We start from the raw sequence: 17,169 nt of genomic DNA on the forward strand, positions 1-17,169 counted from the left end.
TGGCAAAACCCTTGTTGGCAATCACAGAGGTCAGACGTTTCTTGTAGTTGGCCACCAGGTTTGCACACATCTCAGGAGGGATTTTGTCCCACTCCTCTTTGCAGATCTTCTCCAAGTCATTAAGGTTTCGAGGCTGATGTTTGGCAACTCAAACCTTCAGCTCCCTCCACAGATTTTCTATGGGATTAAGGTCTGGAGACTGGCTAGGCCACTCCAGGACCTTAATGTGCTTCTTCTTGAGCCACTCCTTTATTTCCTTGGCCGTGTGTTTTGGGTCATTGTCATGCTGGAATACCCATCCACGACCCATTTTGAATGCCCTGGCTGAGGGAAGGAGGTTCTCACCCAAGATTTGACGGTACATGGCCCCGTCCATCGTCCCTTTGATGTGGTGAAGTTGTCCTGTCCCCTTAGCAGAAAAAACACCCCAAAGCATAATGTTTCCACCTCCATGTTTGACGGTGGGGATGGTGTTCTTGGGGTCATAGGCAGCATTCCTCCTCCTCCAAACACAGCGAGTTGAGTTGATGCCAAAGAGCTCCATTTTGGTCTCATCTGACCACAACACTTTCACCCAGTTCTCCTCTGAATCATTCAGATGTTAATTGGCAAACTTCAGACGGGCATGTATATGTGCTTTCTTGAGCAGGGGGATCTCATGATCATTGCAACTCCACGAGGTGAGATCTTGCATGGAGCCCCAGGCCGAGGGAGATTGACAGTTATTTTGTGTTTCTTCCATTTGCGAATAATCGCACCAACTGTTGTCACCTTCTCACCAAGCTGCTTGGCGATGGTCTTGTAGCCCATTCCAGCCTTGTGTAGGTATACAATCTTGTCCCTGACATCCTTGGAGATCTCTTTGGTCTTGGCCATGGTGGAGAGTTTGACATCTGATTGATTGATTGATTGCTTCTGTGGACAGGTGTCTTTTATACAGGTAACAAACTGAGATTAGGAGCACTCCCTTTAAGAGTGTGCTCATATTCACAGCTCGTTACCTGTATAAAAGACACCTGGGAGCCAGAAATCTTTCTGATTGAGAGGGGGTCAAATACTTATTTCCCTCATTAAAATGCAAATCAATTTAACATTTTTGACATGCATTTTTCTGGATTTTTTTCTCTCACTGTTCAAATAAACCTACCATTAAAATTATAGACTGATCATTTCTTTGTCAGTGGGCAAACGTACAAAATCAGCAGGGGATCAAATACTTTTTTCCCTCACTGTAGCCTACGTGATAAGAAAGTAACATTTTACCGGGAGATGCACAACAATCGGTTTCGGCGCCAAACCAATTGCCGGCGTGCCAAGCTCAAACTCGAAAACATGTTTCTTCTTTTACAGGTGATCAGCAACAATCAGTAGGACATCTCTAACCTACTTTATTCTAAATAAATACATGTGCTTCTCAACTGTAAATCATCATCAGTGTCTGGTTATTCACATAAGCATGTCTTTAGATTAAGTGACGGACATAGGACAATCGTCACACTGAGTAAGGGAAATGCCGCGTTCAAAACAACTGGGAACTCAGAGTTCGGGAATCTCCGACTTCCCACTTCAGTGCGTTCAAGACAACAGGGACCCCGGGGAAAAAAATGAGCTCTGACTGAGATTTTTTATTTTTCTTTGTCATCCAACTCGGAATTCCAAGTCGGAAACGCTGGCATTTTTCTAGAGCTCTGACTTTCCGACCTGAAGATCACCGACCTCATGATTTGACCTCGTTGTTTTTCCGAGTTCTCATTTGTCTTGAAAGCACCATATGATGACTTGATGTATTTTGAAAGATGAGACATTGAGGATTATCCTAAATACCGCTTTGATGTCATACAAGCAAGTCAAACACCCATCTACTTCACATCTCCAAATCATAAAACTCATGTCATATACAGTGTCAATGTCAATGTTTATGATCTCTGTTTGTTACAAGATGACATGTCTTCATACCCTAGTTTGTTGTGAACAGAATGAGCCTATGGAGGACATTTGCTGCAGCACACTCACCTGAATGCACTCATGACTCCATTCTATGGACACCAAAATTACGATCTGTTTCTCTGAATTACCTTGTGAAAGGCTAACACTGTAAGATCCTGTGTTGACAATAGATCAAGCTTTCAAATCATGCCCACCTGACCCAGATTGCGATTTATAATGTACAGTTTTTGTATTTCGTAAAAAAAACAACAGTGTGCATGGCGTGGATGCAGGGTTGTGTTCCAAACGAAACAACTACAAGTGTGCCTGCTCTAGTTCCTTAATGACACGGCTAGGAGAGCTCAAAAAAGTACCTTATAGTTGAAGACTTCTTTGAGTCATAAAAGTGCATTGAAATTGCTTAGAAACTGTGCACACTTTGAAGAGGTGTATGGCCACTTGGAGACACCGGTTAGTCGTCTCACTCAAACCCTTGTAATTTTTTTGTCTTATGTTGCACCTACCCCACATTTTTCATGTTACTGAATGTATCCAGAGTATTTTCAGATTTCGTTATCAACAAATGCGGTGAAAAGTACAGTAAATGTAAAATGCACAGAAAAATGAACAGTGTAATGTTTGGATTCAGACTTGTGTCAGGTAAACTGTTGTGTACTTACCTTTGGTCAAAATATTTGCCCCATTATCTCCAAACTGTTCCATTTCAATTGCTACCATGGTTATGCATTTTCATATATCTTTTGTAAGAAACATTTCAATTTAGCCCTATCCATATAGGCCAATTCCCACGAGTGCAATGGGTTAACGGCCACCGTAGAAAAACTGCCGTTTCTTATTGAACTAGCTCAGGTGGTACCTCCTCGTTCTAGACCCCAGATGTGTGGCTCAATGGCACAGTACTGAGTCACTCCTCGTCCTCACCTGGCCACCCACAGTGAATCAGGATCAGACTGTTTCTGTTGACCCTCGTGACTGACTCTCTCTTGCAGGACTTCTCGAATGACGACACCAAGCTGGAGTACAATGTGGACGCAGACAATGGCATCGCGATGGAGGGCTACCTGTTTAAGAGGGCCAGCAATGCCTTCAAGACATGGAACAGGTCAGCTGCAAGAAATGATGCTCTTTCTTATTTCCTTTCTCTGACATTCCCTCTTTTTTCTCTCCTTCTCCCCCCTCTATCTCTCCCTTCACCTTCCCTCCCCCCCGTCTCTCTTTCTCTTAATTTCTGGTCAAGCTGATATCTGTCCCCGAGCACAGCTTCACCAGTGCACTAGACACCACAATACATGTCCAGTATGTATAACATGCATGGGAGCAGTAATCTTTATGTCCTCTAACCTTACGGTGATTAGTTATTGACTGGGTGGGGAGGTGATAAGTCTCTTTTTAGTATGAATCCGCCCAGGCCCTAGTCAGCCAGGTGGGAAGGATGGAGGGATTCAAGGTGCTGCGTCTCCATGGCAATCGATAGTGACATCGATAGTGACATGTGGCGTAGTCAGCTGACACCTGGGGGAGCGCTGCCTGAATGGCGCAGGGCTCTGTGAGCTGCATGGAGTTAGCAAGGAGAGCTCCAGCTCTTCATTGTCCTATAGCCTCCAAAGACATTCCCTGTACTGGAAGATGGAGGTCTCTGGAACCATGCCTTTTGAGAATAACTTGTATTACCTAATCAACTATTTGTCTCCGAAAAACAATTGGGTTTCAAAAGTTACAAAGTTAAATGTTACCACACAGAAAAGCTTTTCCCCCGACATTATTTGTCAAACCATGACAAACAGCATAGTTTTCTACCTTACGCTCGCAGAATAGGAATCCAGGACTTAATAACCATTTTATCAGGTCAAGGGACATTAATCTATATATTTATCTTTCATTAAATCTCTAACCATTTCAATTTACTTTTTTAACTCTAACTTCTTTCTCTGGCTACTGAGAATAGTTGGAATGCTAGCATGGATTTCAGAGACATCCTTTTGCCTCTGAGATAAATGCGCTAAATTGTGTCACCGTTGACCCGTGACCATGACTGCTGGTGTGATCTCCTTTCAGGCGCTGGTTCTCCATTCAAAACAATCAGTTAGTTTACCAGAAGAAATTCAAGGTAAGCCTGATGACTCCGGCAAATTTCCCAAATGGCACCCTATTCCCTATGGGCCCTGGTGAAAAGTAGTGCACTTAATAGGGAATAGAGGGCCATTTAGGATGCAGCCTCCAACTGCACAGCCCACCATCAAATATACATGTTTCACTTCCAGCCCAATATTTCCCCTAAATGTTTTATGCAATGAAGTAGCGTTGAATATGGAGCACAGTTAATAGATGATGAGTTTGTGGAATGTGGAGGAAAACAATTCACTCTGCTGCAGGTTACAATGTGAAATCATAGTCTATGCAGTGTTGTATACTTCTGAAGCATTCGCATTGTGTCAGAGCGCCGTGTGTGTGTGCAATTTTATCTGAGTTTTATTGTGCATTGTAGTGTGTGGGCTTTACTAAGGCTGTGTGTGTTCTCCTTTCCCAGGATAATCCCACAGTGGTGGTGGAGGACTTGCGACTATGCACAGTCAAACACTGTGAGGATATCGAACGCCGCTTCTGCTTCGAAGTGGTGTCCCCCACCAAGTGAGTACACACACACACACAATATAATGCGCATATACAGTGCATTCGGAAAGTATTCCGACCTCTTCCCTTTTTCCACATTTTGTAACGTTACAGCCTTATTCTAAAATTGATCAAATTAATTTTATTCCTCATCAATCTACACACAATACCCCATAATGACAAAGCGAAAACAGGTTTTTAGAAATGTTTGCAAATGTATTAAAAATAAAAAAACATACCTTATTTACATAAGTATTCAGACCCTTTGCTATGAGACTCGGAAAAGGGTGGCTATTTGAAGAATCTCAAATATAAAATATATTTTGATTTGTTTAACACTTTGGTTACTACATGATTCCATATGTGTTATTTCATAGTTTTGATGTCTTCACTATTATTCTACAATGTAGAAAATAGTGAAAATAAAGAAAAACCCTTGAATGAGTAGATGTTCTAAAACTTTTGACCGGTAGTTTAAGTATTCAGACCCTTTGCTATGAGACTCAAAATTGAGCTCAGGTGCATCCTGTTTCCATTGATCATCCTTGAGATGTTTCTACAACTTGATTGGAATCCACCTGTGGTAAATTCAATTAATTGGACATGATTTCGAAAGGCACACACCTGTCTATATAAGGTCCCACAGTTGTCAGTGCATGTCATGAGGTCGAAGGAATTGTCTGTAGAGCTCCGAGACAGGAATGTGTCGAAGCACAGATCTGGGGAAGGGTACCAAAAAATTTCTGCAGCATTGAAGGTCCTCAAGAACACAGTGGCCTCCATCATTCTTAAAAGGAAAACGTTTGAACCACCAGCACTCTTCCTAGAGCTGTCCGCCGGGGGAGAAGGGCCTTGGTCAGGGAGGTGACCAAGAACCTGGTCACTCTGAGTTACTCTGTGGAGATGGGAGAACCTTCCAGAAGGACAACCATCTCTGCAGCACTCCACCAATCAGGCCTTTATGGTAGTGGCCAGACGGAAGCCACTCCTCATTAAAAGGCACTCCTCATTAAAAGGCACATGACAGCCCGCTTGGAGTTTGCCAAAATGAACCTAAAGGACTCTCAGACCATGAGAAACAAGATTCTCTGTTCTGATGAAACCAAGATTGAACTCTTTGGCCTGAATGCCAAGTGTCACGTCTGGAGGAAACCTGGCACCATCCCTACGGTGAAGCATGGTGGTGGCAGCATCATGCTGTAGGGATGTTTTTCAGCGGCAGGGACTGTGAGACTAGTCAGGATTGAGGGAAAGATGACCAGCGCAAAGTACAGAGACATCCTTGATGAAAACCTGTTCCAGAGCGCTCAGGACCTCAGACTGGGATGAAGGTTCACCTTCCAACAAGACAACAACCCTAAGCACACAGCCAAGACAACGCAGGAGTGGCTTCGGGACAAGTCTCTGAATGTCCTTGAGCGGGCCAGCCTGAGCTTGAACCCGATTTCAACATCTCTGGAGAGACCTGAAAATAGCTGTGCAGCGACGCTCCCCATCCAACCTGACAGAGCTTGAGAGGATCTGCAGAGAAGAATGGGAGAAACTTCCCAAATACAGGTGTGCCAAGCTTGTAGCGTCATACCCAAGAAGACTCGGCTGTAATCGCTGCCGAAGGTGCTTCAACAAAGTACTGAGTAAAGGGTCTGAATACTTATGTAAATGTAATATTTCTTTCTTTTTTTTAAACATTTCTAACAACCTGCTTTTGCTTTGTCATTATGGGGTATTGTGTGTAGATTGAGGGAAAACAACAATTGAATCAATTTTAGAATAAGGCTGTAACGTATCAAAATGTGGAAAAAGTCAAGGGGTCTGAATACTTTCCAAATGCACTGTGCCTTCAGGAAGTATTCACACCCCTTGACTCTTTCCACATTTTGTTGTGTTACAGCCTGAATTTTAAATGTCTTGAATTTAGATTTTTTTTGTTACTGTCCTATACACAATACCCCATAATGTCAAAGTGGAATTATGTTTTTCGACATTTTTACAAATTAATAAAAAATGAAAAACTGAAATGTCTTGAGTCAATTACTATTCAACCCTTATGTTATGGTAAGCCTAAATAAGTTGAGGAGTGAACATTTGCTTAACCAGCCGCATAATAAGTTGCATGGACTCACTCTTTGTGCAATAATAGTGTTTAACATGATTTTGAATGACTACCTCATCTCTGTACCCCACACATACAATGATCTTTAAGGTCCTTCAGTCGAGCAGTGAATTTCAAATACAGATTCAACCAAAAAGACCAGGGAGGTTTTCCAATGCCTCACAAAGAAGGGCACCTATTGGTAGATGGGTAAAAAAAAAGAAAGCAGACATTGAATATCCCTTTGAGCATGGTGAAGTTGACGATGGGTCAACAACATTGTAGTTACCCCACAATACTAACATAATTGACAGAAGGAAGGAAGGAAGGAAGGAAGGAAGGAAGGAAGGAAGGAAGCCTGTACAGAATATAAATATTCCAAAACATGTATCCTGTTTGAAATAAGGCAAATCCAACACAACACATCACTGAGTACCACTCTTCATATTTTTAAGCATGGTGGTGGCTGCATCATGTAATGGGTATGCTTGTCATCGGCAAGGACTAGGGAGTTTGTTATTATAAAAATAAATGGAATAGAGCTAAGCACAAGTACAATTCTAGATGAAAACCTGGTTCAGTCTGCTTTCCAACAGACATCGGCACCTTTCAGCAGGACAATAACCTAAAACACAAGGCCAAATATACACTGGAGTTGCTTACCAAGATGACATTGAATGTTCCTGAGTGGCCTAGTTACAGTTTTGACTTAAATTGGTTTGAAAATGGCTGTCTAGCACTGATCAAACACCAACTTGACAGGGCTTGAATCATAAAAAAAAAGAATAATGTGCAAATATTGTACAATACAAGTGTACAAAGTTCTTAGAGACTTACCCTGATAGACTCACAGCTGTAATCGCTGCCAAAGGTTATTCTAACATCTATTAACTCAGGGGGTTGAATACTTATCTAATCAAGATATATTAGTGTGTTCTTTTTTTTATACAAATGTTTTTTGTTTTTTATCCACTTTGACAGAGTATTTTGTGAAGATCATTGACAAAAAAAATCACACTTTGTAACACAACAAAATGTGGAAAAGTCTAGGGGTGTATACACTTCCAGATACAAGTGCATACAGACACCCAAATATGACTTGCACTCAGAAATGCACACACACACACAGAGAGAGAGACACAGATGCCAGCTAGTGAAGAGCTCCAGTAGCAGGCCAGGGAGCAGGCTGATGTTTCTTGGTGTCCCTCCCCTTTCAGGAGCTGTATGATGCAGGCAGACTCTGAGAAGCTGAGGCAGGCCTGGATCAAAGCCGTCCAGAACAGCATCGCCACCGCCTTCAGGGAGCAGGGAGAGGACGCGGAGGTGAGTCACCGCACACTGGCTTAACTTATGCACTCAATACATTTTTTTATGTTTAGTCTGTCATTTATTGCTATTTGTTTCCATTATCTCCATGTCAGGACAAAAATTATCAGACATACCTCATAGACAACAGAGGTGAACAAAAAGCAAGGATATCCCTCTAGTGTGCTGCAACCCCTCCGTGTGTGTCTGTGTGTATCTGCCTTGTGTGACAAATCTATGTGGTCTGTGACAATAGGCAATAAAGGAATCCTCTTCTAGAGTGTGTGTGTGTGTGTAGGTATGCGGGAGTGTGTGCATCTTGTGTATAACATCATGTACTCGACCCTCCACACCAGAAGCTGGACCGGAAGTCTTCCACGTCGACTGGCAGCCTGGACTCGGGCGGCGAGCCCAAAGAAAAGTCACTAAAGGGGGAGAATGCCCTCCAGAGGGTCATGGTCATTGGGGGCAATGCCTGCTGCTGCGACTGTGGCCAGCCTGACCCCCGCTGGGCCAGCATCAATCTGGGCATCACCCTCTGCATCCAGTGCTCTGGAATACACAGGTACATTCCTATCACTGCAAATACTACACACCAAGGCACTACTGTATACCAAACTTCATATGTATTCACCAACGTACGATACCGAAGTACCACCAAGATGACACTGAGATGAATCCAAAATATTATCTTACCATGGTATTATAAAGGTACTATACAACAAGTTACTGGACAGTTGACTGGTTCTATACAACAGTACAAAGGTTCAATGTTTTTTTACTAGATGGGAATAATAATACAAAAAATCTAAGGGTCAGCAAATTTGGCTCCAAGCAAGCGCATTTTGGACTGTAGACTCTCCCTTACTGACTGTGTACTCCCACCTTGTGGCCACAGCACACACTACACCCTTGATTGACCAGCATGTAACGCAAACTAATCAGCCTTTGAAGCTGTGGAGTCATTTAGTTATTTTTAGACAATGTCCTTGATTTATGAGTTGCTAACAGACTCTCACCATCTGCAGGAGTCTTGGGGTCCATTTCTCTAAGGTGCGCTCACTCACCCTGGACTCATGGGAACCGGAACTACTCAAGGTGAGAAAAGAGGGAGTGGGAGGAGGGTTTGCCTAACAGATGGGCCTAAAGGCGTCCACATGCTTCCCAGACGAAACAGTTCGGAACAGTTTGTGCATATATTATGACAACATTTTGTGACATTTTTTGTTTGTTTTGGACTTCGGTAAGTCTACACCCCTTCGCCGGTGATTGGTCAACAGTAGGGATTCTTCAATAAAGTCTTTGTTGTCATTCAATTGAAAAACACTGCCCAAACCGATTTTTATATGTCATGACTTTACATGCCTGACTTTATATGTCACTTTACATGAAATGTGGCATGCTGTCCTCTGAATGTGCTGGTTAATTTTGACACATAGTAACTGTATTATTTGTTTGTGTGTGTGTGGTACACAGCTGATGTGTGAGCTGGGGAACGGGGTCATCAACCAGATCTACGAGGCTCGTAGAGAGGAACTGGGAGCCAGGAAGCCAAGGCCAGCAGACCCCAGGTATGGTACTGCCAACTTCTCTGTCTACCATCATGGAGACAAGGGGGGCGATGGTTAACATTATCCATTGGTTCTGCCATTGATTTGATTGATTGATGATGATGTTTATTATCCTTCAAGGGAAAATTCATGGCACTTGCAACATTAGAGTTGTGGATTATTCCTCCGTGAACCTCATTAAATAAACTCTGTACAGCTAGTCGATTTGGATAAAAGCATCTGAAAAATAACTATTTATATTAAATAAATAAATAAATAAAGTGTAGTACCACATAAGTAGCAAGTGTGATACTACAGCAAGACTGCAATCTTTCCTTGGGTTGCCAGATGGGTTTAATTTGTTGAATTCACTCTCCCTCTGCGTCCCATGTCTTTCCCCAGGCAGGATATCGAGGCCTACATCAGGGCCAAGTACGTGGACCGGCATTTCGTGCGGCGCCTGTCCGACGAGGAGCTGCGCTCCAAGGTGGTGTCCCTGTCGAAGCAGGAGAAGAGGCTGAGCAGCAGTTCAGAGCACCTGCCCCCCCGGCCGCCCCCGCCCACGCCCAAACTACGGCCTGCCTCCAACGCCTCAGGTCAGTCAGGTAGGTGTCAACACATCCCGGATCCAGTCTCTTAAAGGTGCAGCACAAAAACGCCAATCATAGCGCCTGTTCCTCTTCCTCTTTGATTTTTTTACACTTGCAAAGACCCCATCCCCCTCAGTCCTCCAAAACAAAAACAAACAAGCGGTAGGGTCTGTTACTGTTATTACTGTTGACCAAAAATACAGTACCAACTATGGAGTGTGCCTTTAAAGGTACAGCAACAGAATTGCCCTACACTAGTATAATAGAACAACACCATGTCATGCTCAGGACACACAACAGAAGGCACCCTCTCTCCCATTCTCTCTCTTTTTGAGGTAGCCTAGCCTGTAGTCTAACTGCCTGTGCTTCTATCCTCTCCTTTCAATCCCTCTCTTCTCCACCCTCCTCCGGCTTCTCTGTGCTTCTGGACTAACCCCTTTCCCCTCGCTGCCTTTTATTCCTTCCTTCCTACCCTTCCACCTTGTGCCCTTTGCTCTCTGACCCCATCCATTGCCCTTGCCTAGCTGCCACCAAGGGCTTGGAGGCCCGCCGTGACTCTCTCTTCTGTCCCGACGAGCTTGACTCGCTCTTCTCCTACTTTGACACCTCCGCCAAGCTCAGGAGCAGTAAGTACGGCCCTGTGTTTTGCTCTCCACCTCCTTCTCTTCCTCCACCCATCTGTATTCACCGCTCAGGCTGTCGACTAATGCCCATTCCATCCCCCATCTCACTCTCTAAATGGATAGTGCCGTCATCTTGAATGTATTGGTGTGGAGCATACCATGTGTTCCTCTCGGGGTTGTCTCATCACGTGGTTGTGGTCAGTGTCTTGTCTATGGGTTTCATCTGTCTTATTGTGGCTGTGGGGTCAGCCGGGAAATGGCCTCACTGGGTGTGGCGGCCAAAGTGCACTGCATTCTCTAACCACTTGGTTGAAGTTGGTGAATGTGTGTGCGCTGTTGTATAGTGACTGTGAGTGATTGTGACTGTTTGGTCCCCCGCAGTAAGAAGTGCAGACAGTGGCATCCAGAACAGTGCTGATGGGAGTAGGGAGATGCTGGCCACCATCCCCTCCACGAACAGCCTGGCTGAAGCAGGTGAGACACATACACACCAGCCTGATGAGTCTCACTCATACCCAGCCTATAGTGAAATATAGCTAGCTGTTCAATAACCCCATACATGTGCACACATTGAAACTAGAACTCCGTAACTCATTTAAATTCCTATATTTAAATATCCACCTGATTACCATGACAAACAACAATTTACACCTTGATACTCCTGATAACCTCTTTACTCCCACTCTCTTTTTCTACCCCACCCCCAGAAGCTGCCGAGGCGCCTCCCATGACTATGCCTGCCATCCTGTCCCCTCCGTCGCCCTGTAAGGAGGTGGTGGTGTTCTCGGAGCCCAAGGAGTACTCCCCGGGACTGCAGCTCTACTGGGCCTCGTGTGCCCGCAGCCTGCCTGACATGGCCGAGGCCCTGGCCCACGGAGCGGAGGTCAACTGGGTCAACACCGACAACGATAAGAGGACCCCGCTCATCATGGCCGTGCAGGGGGTGAGATGGATGGATAGGGTACTTGAGTATTGTGGAGAGGCGTGCGGAGTGTGTGTGTTCTTCAAGTGGACCTGGTCTTCTCTCTGTGTGTGTGTGTGTGTGTGTGTGTGTGTGTGTGTGTGTGTGTGTGTGTGTGTGTGTGTGTGTGTGTGTGTGTGTGTTAAATGGACTGGTCCTTTTCTAAACATCTGTCACCTGTACGTGTGTGTATAATTTGCATGTCATACCTATATTTCCAGGGCTCTTTGGTGACGTGTGAGTTCCTGCTCCAAAATGCGGCCAACGTGAACCAGCAGGACGCCCAGGGCCGAGGACCCCTTCACCACGCCACCATCCTGGGTCACACCGGGTCAGTCTCCCCCCTCTCACTACTTACCAGTAGCACAACCTCCACTCTTTTACTAGGCCCGTTAAAGACTCCATACAATGACTGTTCTTATAGAGTAGACATTAGAGGCCTGTACTAAAACAGCTCTAGCATTAAAGGTCTGTTATTCCTAGACTATTTCACTTGGCTTAATATTATAACAGACTGCTTCTTTGACTCTTTATCTCCTCATCTGACTTTTTTTTAAATGTGTTTTGGTTGAGATTAAAGCCATTATGGCAAGCCTCCGCTAAGGCAGTTTGTAAATTATTTGACCGTAATAGACCAGGGTAGTATTTGAGGTTATTTGTGTTTGAGGTTAATTGTGGTGACCCAAGTTGACAGTCTATGATCTTAGTTCATGTTGGGGTATTAAAATAGATTGGTTCCTTTTGAATTTTTTTCTCCAATACAGTCAAGTGTGTTTATTCCTGAAAAAAGGAGCCAATCAGAAAGCGGCAGACATTGAAGAGAAAACGCCCCTATCCATGGCAGTGGACGCTGCCAATGCAGACATTGTCACATTGTGAGTGTTGTGCCTGTTGGCCTTTTTCAATAGAATATATACAGTAGATACTAGGTACGTAAAGTGCATTTATTTTTAGATGGTAAAATAGATACCTGTAACCTTTAAATAAAAGCTAACATTCTGTTTTTGCCTCATAAAAATGGCAAAACATCGGTTGGATAAAGTGACTGTTCTTTCTCCATATCAATCAAATAACCTTTGTTAAAATCTCCCTCCCCCCTCCCTTTTTCCCAGGCTACGATTGGCCAAAATGAACGAGGAGATGCGGGAGGCGGAGGGGCCCTACATGCAGTCAGGTCAATATTCCACCAACAGCCCCACCGAGATGCAATACAGGAAGTGCATGCAGGAGTTTATTAGCCTGCAGCTGGATGAGCCCTAGAGACAGTAGAGCCCCAATACACAGACAGGACTAGCATCATATCTTTAATAAGCAGACATATGATGGCCTGTGTTGTTGTTCAATACTTCTATGAAGACTCAGGTCAGCTAGGTGGTGAGCTAAGCTGCATCTTGTGTCTGGAGAAAGGTGCTAGACATTTATTTACGTGACCGGGGTCAAAGCCATCAGCCGTAGAGCCAGTGTTTTGACTACTGAACAGCTGTGACTCGCTGCTCCTTTGAAGTCGTGGCTGTTGTTGTCTGTTGCGTTCCAACTTTCAAACAGCCATGTCTTTATTAGTTGCGATGTCTATTCGAAGAGAACTTGCAACAGAGGTCGTCATGACTATGTTACGTCAGTCTTGACTATCAGGCAATAATCCTGACTTTTGAATGACAGTTTTGACCATCAGACTGTTGAGTAGCTAGCAGTGTCTTGCCATGCACCAGGTGTGATTTATTAGTGATTTACCTTAGGGAATATTTGTATGGATATTCCTAATATGCTTATGCAATATTTCAGTGTGTTACATGCTTGTATGGTTCCCACAGTGAGTCTTAAACTCCTCTGTGTAAAAGACCTTGTCTTGTTTACTTGTTTGAACTTTTTATCGTTACAATGAAGTATCAATCTTGGCACATTTTACGTATGCATTTTACCTTTGTGAAATTGACTTCGGAAAGAATATTTTAAAACTGTTGCTTTTTTAAGAAAACAATTGGAACTATAGAAGCATAATAGTTGTTGTAAATTATGTATTGTACATAAATATAAATGTATATATCATAACAGTATTAAGCAGAATAGGAAGTAAAGGTGAGAGATTCTCTGAAGCGGTAATGTTAAACAACACTATGGGTGAGTGCTGTGGCTTCTGTGCTTGCATCCTTGTATTTTATTTTTTGTATTGTGTGGTATTTTATACACCTGTTTAAAGTATTAAGCTTGATTGATTGTTAGTCTACCTGGTTACAGTATGCTGCCTGTCAAAATGGAACATTTTCCCCCCACTGGGAATCCTGTTCTTTGTCTGACTTTTGACAACATTAATTGACTGTCCTTAATGTTAGCTGACACTATTTAGTCTCATGCACCATGTAGTCCTGCTCTGTGACCAGCCAGTGTGTAGTGATGCACTGAGGAGATTGAGTATCAGTTTAAAAATAGCGATTTTAATGATTGTGATGAATAGCGCTGTTCCTGAAAAGTCTAAAGGCCTTTGTATGTCGGATTCAGTCTTTTACGATTATCACGTCACACTGCAATGTTACCAAATTAAAATCTGATCTACGATTGGCTTGCGAGGCTACGTCAGCAGACATAGGCTATGTCAACTGCAGCGGTGTATTTGATCTGCGCATGTAGCAGCACACACTATGCTTATCTGCTAGTGAAGTGAGTTCAGAAAAAACTGGAAGTATGCTAACTTTATATGTCCAAACTCAGAATCAAATAGGCTTCACCGAAATAATATGGACGCTGTGGTAGAACGTTTATTTTGATTGCCGATTTTGTGCATTTATCAAAATCCCATCAGATGTCATGTAAACAAGATTATTAGGGAAGTCGTTCCTCTTGCACAGCATGTAAATGTTTAAATCGAACTATTATATTAATCTGACTATTCACAATAATATGAATCATTACAGTGTGTCACAACCGGGATCGGCTCGTAACACCAGCCACACTACAAGATAAAGGCAAAAAAATTGGTTGGAGCCTACGACCGCGCGTAATGGTACTTAATTGGCAGACCTAGACCCTGTCACACTGTACGAGCCAAGATGTCCGACAATCGTTTATGACCTAAGAATTTGCCCACGACTTGGAAACTTTGTCTGGGACTACAAAATCGTGGAATAAGATGGGTAAAATCGTACAGTCTGCAAAGGCCTTAAGGCTAGAGTTTGTAGTGGGTTTGACAGTGTGAGGAAACAACTTGTGCAATTACCTCTTGTGGCCACAGGAGAGAGTGCTGCGTTTAGAAATTCCCCCCATTCACTGAGTGAGTGGAATATACTGAGGGCTGTTGCGTTTGAAAGGCAGCCTAGGTGACACAGCATGTTGCTCTTTTGACTTGACGTAATGTAGGCTACTGGATATTGTTCCTCCATTTCAAATGTGTTTGGCAATTTCTCACTATGTAGATTCAGTCAATGACCATAGATAGCATAGCTGCACCTTAGATTATTGGACCTGTAACAAGAAGGATACTTGATTGAATATGACTGTTCATGTACCGTTTTCCTCAATGTAACTTCCGCCATGCTTTAAAAATTGTATGTGAGTGAAGGAATCTGAAGTGTATGAATGTGTTGTAGGGAAGGGATCCAATTGAAGTGTGGAATGAGGCTGTCTTGTTAAGCTCTCTGCTCTGTTACTTAGTCTTTCTCTAACTTCACTTTTATTTGTTCTATTTTTTCCTCTCTCCTCCCCAGAGTTTGTGCCTTTCTTCTGTTCTTTCATTTCTTTGGGGTGCTGAGGCCAACACAGCTGTATTTTTGTACATAAATCCTGCACTTTAAATACAATACAGTTGCTAACAAAACTAATCTTGTGCTTATTTTTTTCCGCATCACAATTCACTGCAAAGAGAGGGCTCCTTACCTTGGTACTGCTTCAGGCCTTCACACTGCTCAAACATTGTGGTGCTGCTTCTTTCTTTCATTCTGTCACCTCTTTCTCAACACGGTTTCCCTCTACTGAGCCACAGTGATGCTTTAACAGGTATGGCCAACTTTCTATATTTCTTTCCCTCGCTCTTCAAACCCCTCACCTGTATCATGTGCATGCGTGTCTGTGACAACCGTTTGAGCTCTCGAAAAACCTTCCTTTCGCAGGCTTGCATTCTATTATACAATGGCAACTTGTTTTCTTCTCTGTAAGTCTCTGCTAGTCTCGTACTTACACTGTAATGGTTTACTTTGTCCTTGCAGGAGATGAAACCTACCAAGACATTTTCCAGGACTTTTCCCAGATGGCTTCAAACGACCCGGAGAAGCTGAACCGCTACCAGCAGTACGACTCGCAACAGAGGCCATGAGGGAGGGAGGGAGGGAGGGAGGGAGACGCTCCAACTCAGGAGGACCCACTTGGAAGTGTGCGGATAGGTTAAATAATCACTTTGTATTGGTTGTAATGGTCTACAATTTTACCCCTTCGAGTAAAAAATACATTTCAATGTGGTGTTTTGTTGTTGATCCATAATAAGCACCTTTTGGAGTTTTGGTAGCATGTTTTCATAGCATTGATCTGTTGTATATTAAGCTGCAAACGAGATCCATTATGTCACAATGTTAAACATTAAGGTTAATGGTCAATGTGTGAGGAAAACAAGCCTTATGTTGTTTTGGAGTAATATTTCATATTCAATCTCATTTTGGGCACAAAATAATGTATTATTGACTGTTAAACAAAAAAATGGCATGTTTTGCCCTTCCTTATTTTTTAAAATATATATATTATTATTTTTACCCCTTTTTCGTGATATCCAATTGGTAGTTACAGTCTTGTCCCATCACTGCAACTCCAGTACGGATTCGGGAGAGGCGAAGGTCGAGTCATGCGTCCTCCGAAACACGATTCCGCACTGCATCTTCACACACTGCTCGCTTAACCCAGAAGCCAGCCGCACCAATGTGTCGGAGGAAACACTGTACAGCTGGCGACCGAAGTCAGAGTGCATGCGCCCGGCCCACCACAGGAGTCGCTAGAGCTCAATGGGACAAGGACATCCCGGTCCGGCAAAACCCTTCCCTAACCCGGACGACACTGGGCCAATTGTGTGCTGCCTCATGGGCCTCCCGGTTGCGGCCGGCTGCGACACAGCCCGGGATCGAACCCGGGTCTGTAGTGACACCTCTAGCACTGCAACGGGAGGCCCTGTGTTTGGCCCTTTCTGTATGTTCATGTTTGAGTTTAGGTCCACATATTGTAGTACCTGCTGTTGCTCACTATTATATTTCACTCAGTATTTTTGCCTCCTGCTCATTGGATAGCAAAAAACAACAACTTCTATAAACTGGACCTTGTTTATTAGTATAGCAGTATACATTGTGTACAAAACATTAGGAACACGTACTCTTTCCATGAGACTGACCAGATGAATCCAGGTGAAAGCTATGATACCTTATTGATGTCACATGTTAAATCCACTTCAATCAGTGTAGGAGACCGGTTAACCTTTTACTGCACTGGGCTAAATCAGGGTCACACAGAGTGATTCTTGGGA

The 17,169-nt window shown here is 43.5% G+C and overlaps 1 protein-coding gene across 9 annotated transcripts in view; it reads left to right on the forward strand.

The window, feature by feature from the left end:
* LOC121533770 (arf-GAP with coiled-coil, ANK repeat and PH domain-containing protein 2) overlaps nt 1–16,119 on the forward strand; it is a 120,425-nt gene extending 104,306 nt beyond the window's left edge. For 3 of the 9 annotated variants that reach the window (XM_041839994.2, XM_041839998.2, XM_041839999.2), the window contains 16 exons: nt 2,937–3,049; nt 4,003–4,054; nt 4,475–4,575; nt 7,867–7,972; nt 8,311–8,519; nt 8,983–9,052; nt 9,431–9,525; nt 9,907–10,109; nt 10,619–10,720; nt 11,099–11,191; nt 11,425–11,660; nt 11,900–12,009; nt 12,443–12,553; nt 12,791–12,852; nt 15,532–15,665; nt 15,875–15,966. In XM_041839994.2, coding sequence (XP_041695928.1) covers nt 2,937–3,049; nt 4,003–4,054; nt 4,475–4,575; nt 7,867–7,972; nt 8,311–8,519; nt 8,983–9,052; nt 9,431–9,525; nt 9,907–10,109; nt 10,619–10,720; nt 11,099–11,191; nt 11,425–11,660; nt 11,900–12,009; nt 12,443–12,553; nt 12,791–12,852; nt 15,532–15,644 — 1,776 coding nt within the window. In that variant the 3' untranslated portion in view covers nt 15,645–15,665; nt 15,875–15,966. Of the gene's footprint in view, nt 1–2,936; nt 3,050–4,002; nt 4,055–4,474; nt 4,576–7,866; nt 7,973–8,310; nt 8,520–8,982; nt 9,053–9,430; nt 9,526–9,906; nt 10,110–10,618; nt 10,721–11,098; nt 11,192–11,424; nt 11,661–11,899; nt 12,010–12,442; nt 12,554–12,790; nt 12,853–15,531; nt 15,666–15,874 lie in introns of all 9 variants that reach the window. The other 6 variants (XM_041840001.2, XM_041840003.2, XM_041839997.2 and 3 more) reach the window with 5 other exon arrangements.
* The last annotated feature ends 1,050 nt before the right edge of the window (nt 16,120–17,169 follow it).

Source organism: Coregonus clupeaformis, chromosome 20 (assembly GCF_020615455.1).
Source record: "Coregonus clupeaformis isolate EN_2021a chromosome 20, ASM2061545v1, whole genome shotgun sequence".
NCBI classification, from domain to species: Eukaryota; Metazoa; Chordata; class Actinopteri; order Salmoniformes; family Salmonidae; genus Coregonus; species Coregonus clupeaformis.